This window comes from Cynocephalus volans, chromosome 9 (genome assembly GCF_027409185.1).
Source record: "Cynocephalus volans isolate mCynVol1 chromosome 9, mCynVol1.pri, whole genome shotgun sequence".
Lineage (NCBI taxonomy): Eukaryota > Metazoa > Chordata > Mammalia > Dermoptera > Cynocephalidae > Cynocephalus > Cynocephalus volans.
The window spans coordinates 7,273,338-7,289,957 of NC_084468.1; the positions used below are offsets into that span (position 1 = coordinate 7,273,338).

At 40.8% G+C, this 16,620-nt stretch overlaps 1 protein-coding gene across 2 annotated transcripts in view; it reads left to right on the forward strand.

The window, feature by feature from the left end:
• STX18 (syntaxin 18) overlaps positions 1-16,620 on the forward strand; it is a 127,511-nt gene that overhangs the window by 57,432 nt on the left and 53,459 nt on the right. For both annotated transcript variants that reach the window (XM_063108103.1, XM_063108105.1), the window contains exon 2: positions 10,446-10,513. In XM_063108103.1, coding sequence (XP_062964173.1) covers positions 10,446-10,513 — 68 coding nt within the window. The remainder of the gene's footprint in view (positions 1-10,445; positions 10,514-16,620) is intronic.

Here is a 16,620-nt window from a genome sequence, read left to right on the forward strand (position 1 = left end):
GTCAGATGAATTACTGTAGTTTTAGAATGGAGTTTAAATAACTTATTTGACTGAGTACCAGCCTACTGAAGAAGCCAGACCCTGGCTGATCCTGGAGTGTGGCTGTTAGCTTTGTGCTGTCTCATAGCTGTACACAGTGCCTTTCACCTGAACAAGTTTGATATCAATATGTCCCGTCTACATTTCTGGTAAAAGCCACCCGCAGAGTCTGTCTTACTCAGATGGGACAGCAGAGTCATCTTTGTGGGTAGACTTGAGGGAGGCTGAAGGCACACAGGCACTTAGCTTTAGAGTCTTATAGTCTTCCAGATATTTCGAACCATTTGTATGGAATATGTTACTTCAGTGTCTTCTCATCTGTAAAATGGGATAATAATGGTATTTTCCTCATAGGGTTGTTAGAAGTAGTAAATGAGATAATGGATACATAGCATTTGGATTGGTGCCTGCCACATAGTATGTACTCAGTAAAAGTTGACTATTAACTTTCGCTACTACTATTTTTAAAAAATAATTTATACCTCCTTCTCTTTGTAGTGAAGCCCAAGGAGATTAAGCAACTTGCTCAAAATTTCACTTGGCAGAGGTTGAAGGTTTAGGAGAGCTTATAAAATATTTCCCTCTCTTCCCTGCTCAGTATTGGAACTACCTGAAAGAAAAATACAGGAGTCGGAACAAGAAAAAGCCAAGTGGAGGACCTGGCTTTTGATTTATGGCCAGATAAGGGTGGGGCACGGGCCAGAATATACTCTTTCTGCTGGCGGACTGATCTGAAAAAAGAAGGAGAAAGGGCAGCATGCTCCTTCCTTTCTCGAGATCGTAAGTGGGGTGAGGCACTTCTCTTCCTGCTGAGAAGAGTAAGGGTTAGGAGGTAAGCCAGGAATTCTGGTCTAGCTGAAGTCCCTCCCACAAAGCATGAGGAAAGGGCAAAGCAGGGATTAGAACTCAAGAATCTTGGCCAGCTCCCTGGATTTCTTTCCCATCTATCTCTTGTCTGCCTTGATTTACCCAAACCCCACATAGAGTATTTTGCCCAGAGTTTCTCCTCTGCCATGTACCCTATCCCAAGTTAAAGGGTTAAATGCAGATTAGCTCAAATAGGTGGTGGAAAACTAATCCCAGACATTGCTTTCATTACTTATTTAAACCGTGTTTGAGGTGGCTTGATGATGGATACTCAAAAATGTGATTTTTTTGTTTGTTTGTTTTTGGCAGCTGGTCAGTACAGGGATCAAGCCCTGGACCTTGGTGTTATCAGCACATGCTCCTAACCAAATGAGCCAGCTGGCCAACCTTGATACTCAAAATGAGCTGGTCGCCATTGTTTTGCCAGTCTCTCTGACCACCCTGTTTCCTTGCTCATACAGGGGTACTTCACAAAGTTTGTGGAAAAATAGAATTAGAAGATAATACGAATGTTTCCATGCACTTTTTGAAGTACCCTTATATTTGTGGACCTTCCTTTCAACATCCCTGTGTCTTGCCAATTCTAAGCCTCCCATGTTGCAGAATGCAAGGAACAACACTGATTTCAGAGGAGACAGCTGCAGCTGGTAAAAACTTCCTTGCAGATCTTTCTGTATCCAATGTGGTTTAAAAATTTTTTTAAATCAACATACACAAATACTCTTACATGAAGCCCAGCTTATATTTATTTCTGTGAAGAGAAAAACTTAGTTACGCTAAATATTAGTAGTTTATTAGTCATTTGACAGTATAGTATAGAATAAACAGCATAGGCTTTGAGTCATATAGACTCATGAAGATTATTCCCAGTTCTGCCTCTTATTAGCCTTGTGACCTTGAGTGGGCCTCAGTTTCCATGTTTATTAAGTGGGGGTGGGGAATGTAATGGCTAATTCATATGAGTGTAAGCGGGGAGGGCAGAAGTAACAGAGCACATGTGGAGCAGTTTATGCACTGACTGGCACACACATGGCTGGTGCTCAGTAAGCAGGGACCACTGTTGGGTAAAATCAAGTGTGTAGTGCATGGTTGAATGTATATGCAAGAAGAAAAGAACAGCTTGATGTCGCTCACTTGCACTGATCTCAGTTCCCAGTCATCCTCATTGTGTCTAAAATACTGGAAAACTATGTTGTGACCTGTCCAGAATCTGTGTTTAAATTTGTTAGTTAAGAACTCAAGCCTGGGTTCAATTCAGGCTTCAACCTATGTGTCCCTGAGCAAATCACTTATCCTCTTTCTGACTCAGTTTCTCATCTGCACAACAGGCATGATAATAGTACTACCTCCTAGGGGTTGCTGGGAGAAGCTGATGAGCTAAAGTGTGGAGAGTTCTTGGAATTCTGCCTGGCTCAGAGTAAACTCTGAATGAAGGTTTTGTTGTTGATTGTTTTTAAGTGGTGTTGATCCTGTTAAATGGAATTTAAGCAAAGATTGCAAGTACTTAGGAATAAAGTGGCTAGAGATTTGGGGGATATAGTTGTCGGTTTAATTGTGGTTATTACTAGTTTGATACTTCAAAATGATTAAAAATATTAAAAGAAGAAAGTACTAAATGGGAGGTTTTTCAAAATAACATTTTATTATAAGAAAATTTCAAATATATGCTAAAGTAGACAGAATAATATAAGGAACCCCCAAGTACATATGTATCCATCTTCAACAATTATTAACTCATAGTGATCCTGTTTCATCTATTACCTCCCCTTGTCTTGTTTTAAAGCAAATCCTGGGTATTCTTTCATTTTATTTGTAAGTTGTTCAGTATATTATCTCTAAAAGATAGATGAGGATTCTAAAAACAAAAAGATAAAAACATGATCATCATATATAATACCATTACCACACCTAAGAAAATTCATTTTAATTCCTTAATATCATTAAATATTAAGTAGGAGATTCTTTTTTATTTATTTAATTTTGGGTTTTTTGGCAGCTGGCCTGTATGGGGATCCAAACTCTTAACCTTGGTGTTACAACACCATGTTGTAACCAGCTGAACTAACTAGCCAACCCAAGTGTCAGACTCTTTAACCAGGAAAACAATACACAGCAGGCATTAAAATGATTTTAATATCAAATGAAACTAGAAAACACCAACATAATTCATTAATTTAACGGTACTGAGGGAGCCCGTGCTACTTCAGCAAAATTAGGGGTTCTAGTACCAGCTCTGTGAGTAATGTTACCTCTCAGGGCTTTGGTTTCTTTCCACTAAGAAAAACATTTATTTCCACAGGTCGTTGTCAAATTAAATAAAATAACCCACTTAAAGTGACTAGGCATAGAAGAAACATTAAATAACTATCACATTACTTTCCCTTTTTTCCTTTTCTCTTTTGGCTACAGTTCAATTCTTATTTTAAACTTCAGTTTATGTTAGAAATGCAGGATTCTCTATTTTTTGTCCATACCTATCCTCTCTGGTAGGGACATGTTTAATATAATATGGCAGTATAATCAAACCATAGCTCACTGACAAAAACTCTTTTGCATGGTGGACCATCCGCCAGATGAACGATTGTCCACTTCCTAAGGACAGATGGTCTCCTTGTGGAAGCATGTTAGGCTGCACAGTCTTCATAGATTTTACATGGTGATGCTGCGTCTTCTGAACATACCTCATGGACTTTTCTAGGAACGATTTATTTGTACAAACAGCTGCCTTGCCCCTCTTCAATTGCTTACTTGTTATCTGAGTGCAATCTGTGTGAAACTTTTGATACCTTTTTGATCCAACTAGTACATCAGGATTTATCAGATCTTGAAGTCTTTCCTGTTGGATTCCACCTGTCCCCTTTTTTCCCCTCTTTCCCCCTTTTCAATATCTAGGCACTTCTGTGGATGCAAAAATGAATCCCAACCTCGAGGAACTTAATTGAAGTCTAGTGGGGGTCACAGCTAAATACTTCTAATGTAAAATGGAAAGTGCAAACATGTATCTGTCAAATATGGAGGGAGGTGTTAGGGAAGGCTTCATAGAGGAGATGACATTGAAGCCAAACCTGGAAGGATGAGCAGGGGTTCTTTGGGTGGAATGGGGCTGTGATAAAGGAGGCAGAGAAAGAGCAGTCACAAAGGCACGGAGCAGTAAAAATGGTGTGTCACTCCTGCCGCCCAGGCCTTTGAAATGCCTCACAACGTGGGTTTGGTTCCCAAAGCACTCCCTATTTTTATTTCTTAACATCTTGTCACCCACCTGGTCCCACAGAGACTTCACCAATGATCCCTTCCTTCCTCTCAGGATCCTTTTCCCTCCCCATTTCCCCCATGTCATTCAGTGCTATCAAGACTGTAAGAAATTGACAGTAGTTTTAGATACTTAAAGGGCAAATGTACTTTCATTTTACTCTTATTTCCTTATCAAACTTGACACTGGAATGGCCTTTCTCCATCTAGCAGTAGGAGGCACTCCCTTTAGGTATATGCGTATTCCTACTCTTCCATGTAAGTGACTCTTAAAATTAGCACTATATGTGGAAACATTGAGAATCCAAAGCATACAACTACTTAACCTCTTTAAAAATTTGAAAGTGTAAGGGGCATATCAGAATTGTATGAAATATAACATGCTGTCTTTGGCAGTTTATTCTCAAAAACAGGACTAAACCTAACAGTAAACAGACCAGAGCTTGGCCAAGAATTTTTATAAAGATGATGGTAGTCATGTGATTAAACTGTCACATCACTCTTTACAAGATAACCCTATCATATGATGCTGTTTGGGGACATAAGTGTGGCCATTTAAATAAATCAATGACCTATTGATTTTTCATGATGTGTGTGTGTGTGTGTGTGTGTGTTGTTTTGGGTTTTTTTTAGGAATCTAATAGAAATTTTAGAGCTCTCAAATGTCTAAGGAAATCTTAATGCTCCTTTATTTTCATTCTTTGCATCTAAAGTATTATTTTATACATTGTGTTCAGCATTGAGTTATTATACTGATGTTATTAAGTCAGGAGTTACTTAGCACCTCTTAACTTATCAAGAATTCCATTTAATCCTGAACAAGCTTCACTCTGTTTTAATAAACTCCTTTTATAGAAATTTGCCATTACAGAGCTTATGAAATTGGGATCACATTTGTTATACTTTAGCTGAAACCTCTCATAATTATGTTTTTGTGAGGTGCCTGTGGGGCCTTCTTGCTTCTGGCACTCATACCCATGTGCTGTTCCATCCTTACAGCCTAGAACTGGCTAAAAGTGGGGGATGGAGTAAAGGGGTGGGTGGCTGGATCTAGTCTGTGTAGTAGATTCCTTTGGACCTGTTTAAACTTTTAATGGATAACTTTATGACTCCTAAAAAAAACTGTTATGAATATTAAGCTCTAAGTAGGTGTATTAGTTTCTTATTTCTGCAGTAACAAATTATCACAAACTTGTGGCTTAAAACAACACAGATTTATTATCTTATAGTCCTATAGGTCAGAAGTCCATAATTGAACTCCTGGTTAAAAATCAAGGTGTCGGCAGGACTGTGTTCTATTCTGGAGGCTCTAGGGGAGAATCCATTATCTTGCTCTTTCCAGCTTCTAGACATTGCCCACATTCCTTGGTTTTCTTCCTCCATCTTCAAAGCCAGAAAGGTTGGACTGAATGTTTCTCACAACACATCACTCTGACTCTCTCCTCTGCCTCCCTTTTTCATATTTAAAGACCCTTGTGATTACATTGGGCTTATGTGCATAATCCAGGATAATCTCCCTATTTTAAGGTCAACTGATCAGAACCTTAATTCATCAGCTACATTAATTCTCCTTTGCCATGTAATGTATTCACAGGTTTTAGGGATGAGGAGTTGGACATCTTGCTGGGGAGGGGAGGCTGGGAAAGCATTATTCTGCCTACCACAGTAGGTATTATCTTTCTGGGATTATTCAGTACCCACTATTTATTCAATATTTAGTAAAAAAATAAATTAAAAAAATAAAAATTAAGCTCTACTTTGCACCAGGAACTGTGATTGATAAGCTTTGGGGAAAGAGAGAAGGCTATCTACCCTCTAGGAGCCTGCAGTCTGGTGAATGGAAATCAATCTGTGAACTAGTCATTGTGGTCATCACAAAAGAATAGGTGCTGAAATAAATTCACATGCAGCATTTTATGAGGAAATTGGGAGAAACACCCTTACCCGTCCAAGGCTAAGGGACGGACATGGAGACATGAGGTACAGCAAAGTGAGACTTTAATTACAGCCTTGCAAGGTTTGGGTGTCTGATGGGCAGGCACATGGGAAAGGGCTGTAACAAGCAATTTATTTCCTAGTGCGCAAGTCCCTGCCCCCACCTCCTCATTGGCTGAGAGTACTGTGGGGAGCACAATCTTCCCCAATGACATCTAAAAGTACCCCAATTTACTACCCCCTTGTAGGAAATTTCTTTATCTGAGGGCTCAGGACAAGACTGCAAAAAAGGCCCTCCCAAAACCCTGTAAAAGGAGAAATATTACGAAATGAAGAGAACAGTAAAGGGCTATTAACTCATTACCATCTAAAGGACAACTTTTATCTATTCAGCGACCCCCAGGAATGGGCTGGACCAGTCAGACAACTTTTGGGCTGGGCCTGAATTATTTCTGAAAATGAATCACTTAGATTATTTTCTTACATGAATGAGATCTGGCTGTGGCTAGGAGTGGGAAATGGATATGGGGAGGAAAAGAGAATCTTGAACGATGAGGAGGAATTGCCCTGGAGAGAAAGGTGGGTCGGGCATTCTAGGGAAAGGGAGAACCACATGGGTACATGTAGGGAAGATACAGGAAAACAGTCAGGGCCCCTCAGATGTCCAGAATCTTACCAATCATTTGATGTAAATATGCATGTGCACCCAGGTGTCCTGGGTTATCAGACAAGTATAAAGGACAAGGGGCTCTGGTACACAGTGTCCCCTGTCCCTGGGATGCCCGCGGGGCATCGGGAGGCCACTACTGCTGCTGGAGGCTGTTGCTGGAGGCTGTTGCTGCAGGCTCTTGCTGCCAGGGCCCCTGGGATGCCCCGAGAGGCCACCACCACCGCTGCTGCTGCTTCTGCTGCTGGCGACTATTGCTGTAAGCTGCTGTTGCTGAGGACTGAGCTCGTGTCTTCTGCCAACGGCTCCAGGGATCTTTCCCAGTTATCTAGCTTGTGGACCTGTGTGCGAGGGGTCTGGTGACCCAGCCAGACACGTGAGGGGTCTGGTGACCCAGCCGGACACATGAGGGGTCTGGTAGCCCTAGCCTGGTATGTAAGGGGTCTGTGACCCAGTCTGTACGATTGGTTTGAAGGGTCAGTGAGCCCTAACCCCTAGCCAGACAATACAAATGGTAAAACTTAGCATAACTAAAATAATGAAACATTTTGACTTAAGTTATGATTTGCCTAACTCATCAAGTAGCGTAATCATCTAGCTTTACAGACCCTTAACCCGACAACCACATAGCCTAGAAATATCGAAAAAATTAAGAAAGTGAGGTATGTCATGAATACATAAAATATATGTAGGTACTGGTCTATTTTATCATTTACTACCATAAAATATACAAGTCTGTTATAAAAAGTTATCAAAACTCAGGCACACAAATGCTGATCACTCCTGGCACCATTCTCAGTCAAGAGAAATGTAAACAAACATAAAGATGCAGTATTAAATCATAACCACATAAAATTAACTGCAGGACATACTGTCCTACTGTAGTAATTTTGTAGCCACCTCCTGTTGCCATTGTGGTGAGCTCAAGTGTTGGCTGTATCCTCTTAAAATGCTGTGTGATGCTGATCAGCGCCGCGTGAGCAGTTCGTCTCTCCTGTAAACTGGCTGTCAGTAAACAGTGATCTTTTTCAGTTTTCTCTTCCTTCTGATTTTCCTAACATTTTCTTTTTTCTAGCTTTATTGTAAGAATGCTGTATATAATACATATAACATGCAAAATATGTATTAATAGACTGTTTATCAGTAAGGCTTCCAGTCAGTCATAGACTGTTAGTAGTTAAGTTTTGGGGAAGTCAGAAGTTGAATATGAGTATTTTTGACTGTGTTGGGGGTTGGTGCCCCTAACTCCCTCATTGTTCAGGGGTCCATGTTGTGGGGCTGTTGCTCAGAAAAGGAACCAGAACACCCAATTGAGAATTTTAAAAGGAGGGTCTTTATTAGCCGGCCGGCGACTGCTTCCCCAGATATTCTGGTAAGAAAACAGCCCCGAGTCCAAGTTTGAGGGGTTTTTTAAAGGCAAAAAATCACATAGTCACACAGGCAAAAAATCACATAGTCACACAGGCAAAAAAATCGTATAGTCCTATAGTTAAAGTTATCATATAGTCATGAACTCTCACCTGGCATGAGGAGGGAGGGGTTTGGCAAGGCCTAACGCAAGCTGGTTACAGAAGCCAAGGTAAGCCAGTTAATCACTAAGGGACAGCAAGAACTTCCCCAGGGCAGTTCCTTCCCTAGGTTGTCTGGTTACATCTGGATACAGCTCTTGGTTTTATCAGCCAGGAACAGCATAGGCAGGAAACAGCAAAGGCAGGCAAAATTTAAAATTTTTCATCTGTATTTCTAAGTACAGGATAATTTCTAACTTCTAATTTCTACATGGGGTGCTGGGGGGTTTTCAAACAAAAAACACTTTTCAAACAGTAAAAATGGCATAAACTAAATCAATCTGCCTTGTCACATCAGCTCTATAGCCATCTACTTCCCTTACTTATTTATATTGTTTACCTGGCCCCTAAAGGCAGTTGAGGTATTTGATCCCTAGCAGGGGCCCCTAGCAAGAGTTAGGTCAAGGGAATGGACACCGTCGAAGGTATTGAAACAGAGGAGTAGTTTGGTCAAATCTTGTAAGTGATGCGGTAAACACCTTACTTGCACATCTCTTAAATTTTTTCCCCAACGGACTTGAAAGTCAGATTTCGTGGTGCGGCTTACGTGGGAAATAGGAACAAGAACGTGAGGAAGGCAGCAGGTATATTGGGAAATATGCTGAATTCAGACTCAGACAGTTCTGAGCTTGACTCTGAGCTGTGCCATGTACTAAATGTGTAACCTTGGATGAGTCACTTAGCTTCTATGAGGTTCACTTTCCCAAACTGGTTAATGAGAACAATGATAATCAGTGCCCACAACAGGGTGTTGGGAGGAGAAAGAGACCGAGTATGCTGAACAGTGCCAGGATATTAGACAGACTCTCAATCATCGTTTGTTTTGTATTAAATAAATCAATATTGGGGCCATACTTAATTCTTTTTTCTTTGAATAGTGGTCTTAAAATGCCATAGGGTACTTTTTCTGAACCACACTTATAATAATCTAGACTTTGTAGGATATTTAACTGAATCCCTACTGATGTATCTTCAGACAAACCCAGAATGTTTCTTTTGTGATAAATACCATTTTGTATTTAGACATGGTAATTTCACAAATGTTTATTGATCGCCTTGTGTGTTTCTTGTCCTTAGAACTGTGGGGAAAGCTGTGCAGTTCCTTGTGTAGTTCATAATATCATTCACAAAGAAGCATGTCTATAAAAGTTAAGTCAGAGTACATGGCCATGTATAATTGAGTGCCAAGTGGGTGGTATGCAGAAGTCTTTTTAAGTTCAGAGCAAAGTGAAAATTAGTCTGAGTTGGCCTTGACAGAAAAACTTTCATGGAAGAGATGAAAGTTCAGCAGACCTTTCAAGGCTGGAGCCACGTGTGTTTTGGAATGAGTACAAAGGGTGTAAATAGGAAGCCAGAGTGAGTAGTGGTCAGAGGACAAGAGCAGGCCACCGGCTAGTTAATAACTCTCTCCTGGAAATACTTTGTCCCCATCGACTATGATCTGAGGTTTCTTCCTACCTCTTTTTATTTTTTTAAATTATTTTTGAATCTCTAGCTCCATGCACAGTATCTGACACATGGTAGGTGCTTTGGAGTAGGTTTTTATTATACACAGTAGAAATCAGCCATCACAAATGCAAAGCTATACCTCTGTGTTCCTTTTGTTCATCCATGGAAGGAGGCCATAGGGAAGATGGAAATTTGCTGTGCCGAGATAAATCGTTGTCCTTGAATCTTTTTCTCTGCTGCTCTGCCTGAGCCCTATTTGTAAACCTGATAGCTTCAACCTTAGAATCTGTTCCCTAGAACACGTGAAAGACGGAATAGTCATCTGTAAAATTTTAGATAGAAAACAATAAGGACCTTAGGGAATTGACCTTTATTGAGCACGTGTTGTATAGTTACTAGACATGCATTATTTTGTTTAATCTCTAACTTCTTAGAGATCATCCTTTCATAATGTCAAATCATAACAATTAGAGGTAGAAGGAACAGTGGATAGAGACCAAGGCCCTCAGGAGGTTAGTGACTCTATGAGAGTCCAAAACCAAAGTTGCTCAGTTTGTAGCTTCACAATCTTTCTGCAGCCTGCATTCCGTTGTCTATTAATTAAAAATTCATTTTATACAGGTTTAACATAGCTATCTATATAAACCATTTACTTTCTTTTTTAATTTTAGGTTTCTCACATTGGCAAACTGAGAGATTTTCTTCTGGAACACAGGAAAGATTATATTAATGCTTATAGGTAAGTGCATATTTTTTACCATGTCTTTGGTGACTGTGTTCTTTTTCATACCGACATTCCTTTTGAGCTTTTTGTCTTCACTTTTTACTTAATAACTCAGAATTGTAACAGATAGATCAATTCTGCAGTGGAAGAATATCTACAAAGCAGAAAGGAGCTCCCAGAGCCAGGATAGGCTCTGCTGTACCCTGTTTCCTCAAAGTCATGATATCACAACAGCAATATGTTCTAGTCTGTTTGTAGTTCTGTATGTACGTTATCTCTTATCAATGAAACTCATTCCATGAGTACTTACAGAGCAGTGTATGAAGTTGGGGATGCATGTATTTGTTATCACCTATACCTGTGGAGGAACAAAATTTTCTAGGCTCTGCTACGCTATTTTTGCCCATGTGTCACTGTACCAGTCTGCGACACTGGTTTTTGCTGCCTTGGCAATGTTTTCATGAGCATATTTAAATCTCTCACCCCTCATTGCCAGTTCCCAGTCATGTCTTCCTTGCCATTTCCCAGTCCTCAGTCCTGATGGCCATCTCCTTCTTTTGTCTTCTCCCAAGCTTTTGACACTTGCTAGAGATAGGTGCAAGCCCACTGTGGCTTGCCCTTCATTCTTAGGGCACTTTTGATGAATTCTTTTATTTATTCCCTGATGTAACTCGTGGTCACATTCCTCCTAGCGGCTAGGACCGGTTTGTACTCAGTAGCCATTGTCTTTTTAAAACATCAACTGGATTATGTCACCACCTGAGTAAACCCACCATAGTGCCCCATGGCAGTTAGCATTAACACCAGCCTCTGTACCACAGTCACCACTTGTGATCTGGCCTCATTTCAAACCTCTCCTCCCCACTTTCCCACCCTCCATCCATTGTGCCCAGTCATGCCAGCCATCCATGAAGGCTCCATGCTCTTTCCTGCTTCAGGGCCCAGGCATGTGGTGTTCTTCCTCTTCCCACAGTGGTCTCCTTTTCAAACTTAAGGCCTCAACTTTAATACTACCTCTTCCAAGAAAGCCTTCTCTGTCTACTCTTTGTAAAATAGATCCCTTCTGTTTGCTTGCTTGTTTGTTTGTTTCTCCACCCTGTATATTTTCTTCATAACACTAATCACAATTTGTAATTATTCAGTAATAATCATAGTTTATAGTTTATTATCTCTCTTTGTCCCTAGGCTGTAAGTTTCAAGGTCAGGGACCTTATCCGCTTTTCATTCTTGTTTTTATAGTGCCTCACCTATATTTGGCATTCAATAAATATTTATCAAATGAATGAATGATTGGTTTCCTCACAGTCCTATAGTACATGACTAGCCCAGAGGTTCTCAACCAGGGGTGATTTTGCCCCCTGGGGACAATGTCTGAAGACATTTTTGTTTGTCACAAATGGGGAGAGGTGTGCTACTGGCATTTAGTGGGCAGAGGCCAGGAATGTACAAAGCGTCCTATAATGCACAGGACAACTCTCCACCACAAAGAATTATCTGGCCCAAAATATAAGTACTGCCAACGCTGAGAACTCCTGCTCCAGCCTAACCCCTCACTCTGCCCCAGCCCTACCTTCCCATCCAAAAGCCATCTCTTCTGCCTCTGAATTCTGATAGCTCTTTTTCTGTGCTTTTCTTATGGTACTTTTCACAGGTGCCTGGTAGAAGAGTTATTCATAATCTCTTCCACCAAGTTTCTTGAGGTGAAAAACTGTCTGATCCATCTCTGCATGTTTCACAATGCCAAGGCTTGATCAATTGATTCATTCATCAGTTCATTCATTCGGCAAATATTTATTGAATGCCTACCATGTGCCTCATACCATGCCAGGCATGGAGTATAAAATAGTGAGAAAAAACAAACATGGTTCTCCTTGCCTTCAAGGAGCTGTTAAAGGATTCATGCAAACAGGTAACATTGTAGATATGACAGGTACTGCAAAAATAGACTACAGGTAGCTTTTGAGGAATTTAGCCTTGTCAGGAATAGTGTTCTTCAAGAAGTGATGCTTGAGCTGAGATCTGAAAGAGAAGGAGTTACGTAGGTAAAGGAAGGATGAAAGAAAATTCAAATGCAAAGGGAATGGCATGTGCAAACACCCCGTAGACAGTGTCTGCCCTGTTGTGAAACATGCAGAGATGAAAAAGACAGCTTCTCACTCAATAAATACTTACTGAACAGATGAAGAGATGATGTAGGTCACCTAGAACATCATTCAGAAAGACAAGGTTGATTTTTAAAAAGAGAGAAAGCATTTTGATCAAAACTTCCAAACTGGTTTCTGGAATAGACTCCAACTCCCAACAGACACAAGAACGTTGCAGAGCAGTGTCTTGGTTCTTCTCTTCCCTTAACTGCATTTGCACCTGGCTTTAGTGTGATATTTTACCGCAGGTCTTGCCTTCAAGCTTATTATGTAAGTTAATGGAAAAGTTCAATTTGGCATATGAGATGACATCGTTAGGAGCATCTTTTTAGGATTTCATCTTTATAAAACAAGGGGTGGCCTGCACCACCAGGCCACTCACTGCCCCGGTGCTGCCTCCATTTTCCCAGGTGCAGGCAGCTCCGCCCTGCTCGGCCATCACTGAGCCCATTTGCTTGGCCTGGCGCGGGGCTTTCCGGACCCTGCCGGCCGACCTCCTCTCCCACTCCCTCCACGGTTCTCTGGCAGGGCTGGGGGTGTGGGGCGTCCCGACCAGTTTTGGGAGGGCTAGGAAGTACGGGCGGGCCGACTGTCACTCCACCACACCCTGGACTCCGGCCCCGGTAAACTTCCTGTTACTGGGAGGCAGATACCATCTCTGCGACCACCAGTTTGGAAAAAAGCCTAACGAATTTCTGGTTGGGAATAGTGTGGTAGGAGAGTTCCCAGGTCCGCTTGAACCTGCCGGAGAGCAGGCTGCAGGCGGGCACTAGACTCGGTTTATACCGGGGGGATACAAAGGTGAACAAGACCCGAGAAAGATCTACACAGTGCTACAAAGGCACCCAGAGAGACCGGTCGTCTGTGCCTAGCAGAAACCTGGTAGACTTCCTGGGCGAGGCGGTGCTGAGCAGTGTCTTGAAGGCCCAGCTGATAGACGAGGGGTGCAGAAGACACGCCCCAACCCAGCACAGTGTGCACAGAGGGGGGAGACGTGCGGCCAGGGAGGCGGAGACTCGACAGAAACCATACACCCGGTGGGGTCGCCACTGCACGATCTAACAGCCTGGGCCAGAGCACACGGAACGGGGAGAAGTCCTGTACAGAAAGTGAAAGCTCAACAGAGATCACACACCCTGTGGTACGTGATCCACCAGCCCAGCAGAGTACAAGCTGACCAGAAAGGTGGATCCCCGGAGAAGCCCAAGACCCGGGGCAACCACACACACAAGACACTAGAGGCCAACTGAGCAGTCACGGCGGGAGCCGTACCAAATTGGCAACCACAGCAACATCCTAGTTAGTCATTAGTCTTAAACCGGTGGACTGTGAAACCCCCTGCCACAATGAATAAACACCAAAAAAAAGACACCAGAAATACAAAAAATCAAGAAAGTACACCACCAAAAGTTAATAAATCTCATACTCTAGATCCTATAGAACAAGAAGCCCTTGAAATAACTGACAAGGAATTTCGAGTGATAATTCTAAGGAAACTGAATGAGATACAAGAAAACTCAGCTAGACATCATGATGAAATGAGGAAAAGTATACAGGATCTGAAAGAGGAAATATACAAGGAAATCAATGTCCTGAAAAAAAATGTAGCAGAACTTGCTGAACTGAAGAAGTTATTCAGCGAAATAAAAAACACAACGGAGAGTTTAACCAGCAGGCTTGTCGAAGTTGAAGAGAGAACCTCTGAACTTGAAGATGGGCTGTTTGAAATAACACAAGCAGACAAAAAGAAAGAAAAAAGAATCAAGGACATGGAAGAAAATCTGAGAGAGATATCAGACAACCTCAAGCGCTCAAATATCCGAGTCATGGGTATTCCAGAAGGGGAGGAAAATGGAGATTCCATTGAAAACATATTCAACAAAATAGTGGCAGAAAACTTCCCAGGTATAGGAAAAATCACAGATCTTCAGATCCAGGAAGCTCAACGATCTCCAAACGTATTCAACCCAAAAAGGCCTTCTCCAAGACATGTCATAGTCAAATTGGCAAAACTCAGAGACAAAGAGAGAATCTTAAAAGCTGCAAGAGAGAAGCGTCAAATCACCTATAAGGGAGCCCCAATCAGGTTAACATCAGACTTTTCATCACAAACCCTAAAAGCTAGAAAGGAATGGGATGATATTTTCAAAATACTAAAAGACAAAGATTGCCAGCCAAGAATACTCTACCCTGCAAGGCTATCCTTCCGAAATGAGGGGCAAATAGTATATTTCTCAGACAAACAAAAACTGCGGGAGTTCACTACCACAAGACCACCCTTACAAGAAATCCTCAAGGGAGTACTGGGTTTGGTTCCTGAAAAATAACTACCACTGCCATAAAAACCTAAGAAAAATCTAAACCCGCTAGTACAATAAAAATGGCATTCATGAAGAGAAAACAAGCTAACAAAAACACTATCTACAACCTAAGGAACCAACAAACAAAGAAACCAAACAGTAAATCAGAAAGCAAGGAACAAAAGACACCTAAGACAACCAAACAACCAATAAAATGCTAAGAATAAATCAACACCTTTCAATAACAACTCTTAATGTTAAAGGCTTAAATTCCCCAATTAAAAGACACAGACTGGCTGACTGGATCAAAAAGCAGGACCCAACTATATGCTGCCTACAAGAGACCCACCTCACCCATAAAGATTCACACAGACTAAGAGTGAAAGGATGGAAAAAGATTTACCATGCAAACAGAAAAGAAAAACGAGCTGGAGTGGCTATTCTTATATCTGACAAAATAGACTTTAAACTAAAAACCATAAAAAGAGACAATGAGGGACACTACTTAATGATAAAAGGACTGATCCATCAAGAAGACATAACAATCATAAATATGTACGCACCCAATGTTGGAGCAGCCAGATTTATAAAACAAACTCTATTAGACCTAAAGAAGGAAATAGACACTAATACCATAATAGCAGGGGACCTGAACACTCCACTGTCAATATTAGACAGATCATCTAGGCAAAGAATCAGTAGAGAAACACAAGATCTAAACAAGACTCTAGACCAATTGGAATTGGCAGATATCTACAGAACATTCCACCCAACAACCTCAGAATATTCATTCTTCTCATCAGCACATGGATCATTCTCCAAGATAGATCACATATTAGGTCACAAATCAAGTCTCAATAAATTCAAAAAAATTGGAATTATCCCATGTATCTTCTCAGACCACAATGGATTAAAACTAGAAATTAATAACAAACAAAACTCTGGAAACTATACAAACACATGGAAATTAAACAGCATTCTACTTAATGACATATGGGTCCAAGAAGAAATCAAGCAGGAAATCAAAAAGTTTATTGAAACTAATGAAAACAATGATACATCATACCAAAACCTGTGGGATACTGCAAAAGCAGTATTGAGGGGAAAATTTATTGCATTAAATGCTCACTTCAGAAGAATGGAAAGATGGCAAGTGAACAACCTAACACTTCACCTTAAAGAACTAGAAAAACAAGAACAATCCAATCCTAAAGTTAGCAGACGGAAAGAAATCATTGAGATCAGAGCAGAACTGAATGAAATTGAAAACCAAAAAACAATTCAAAAGATCAACGAATCAAAAAGTTGGTTTTTTGAAAAGATAAATAAAATTGACAAACCATTAGCATGGCTAACAAAAAAAAGAAGAGAGAAGACTCAAATAACAAAAATTAGAAATGAAAAAGGCGATATTACAACTGATTCATCTGAAATACAAGGAATCATTCGAGACTACTATAAACAACTATACGCCAACAAATTTGAAAATCTGGAGGAAATGGATAAATTTCTGGACACACACAAGCTCCCAAAACTGAACCGTGAAGACGTAGAAAATTTGAACAGACCAATAACAATAAAGGAGATTGAAGCTGTTATCAGAAGGCTCCCAACAAAGAAAAGCCCAGGACCAGATGGATTCACAGCAGAATTTTACCAAACATTCAAAGAGGAATTG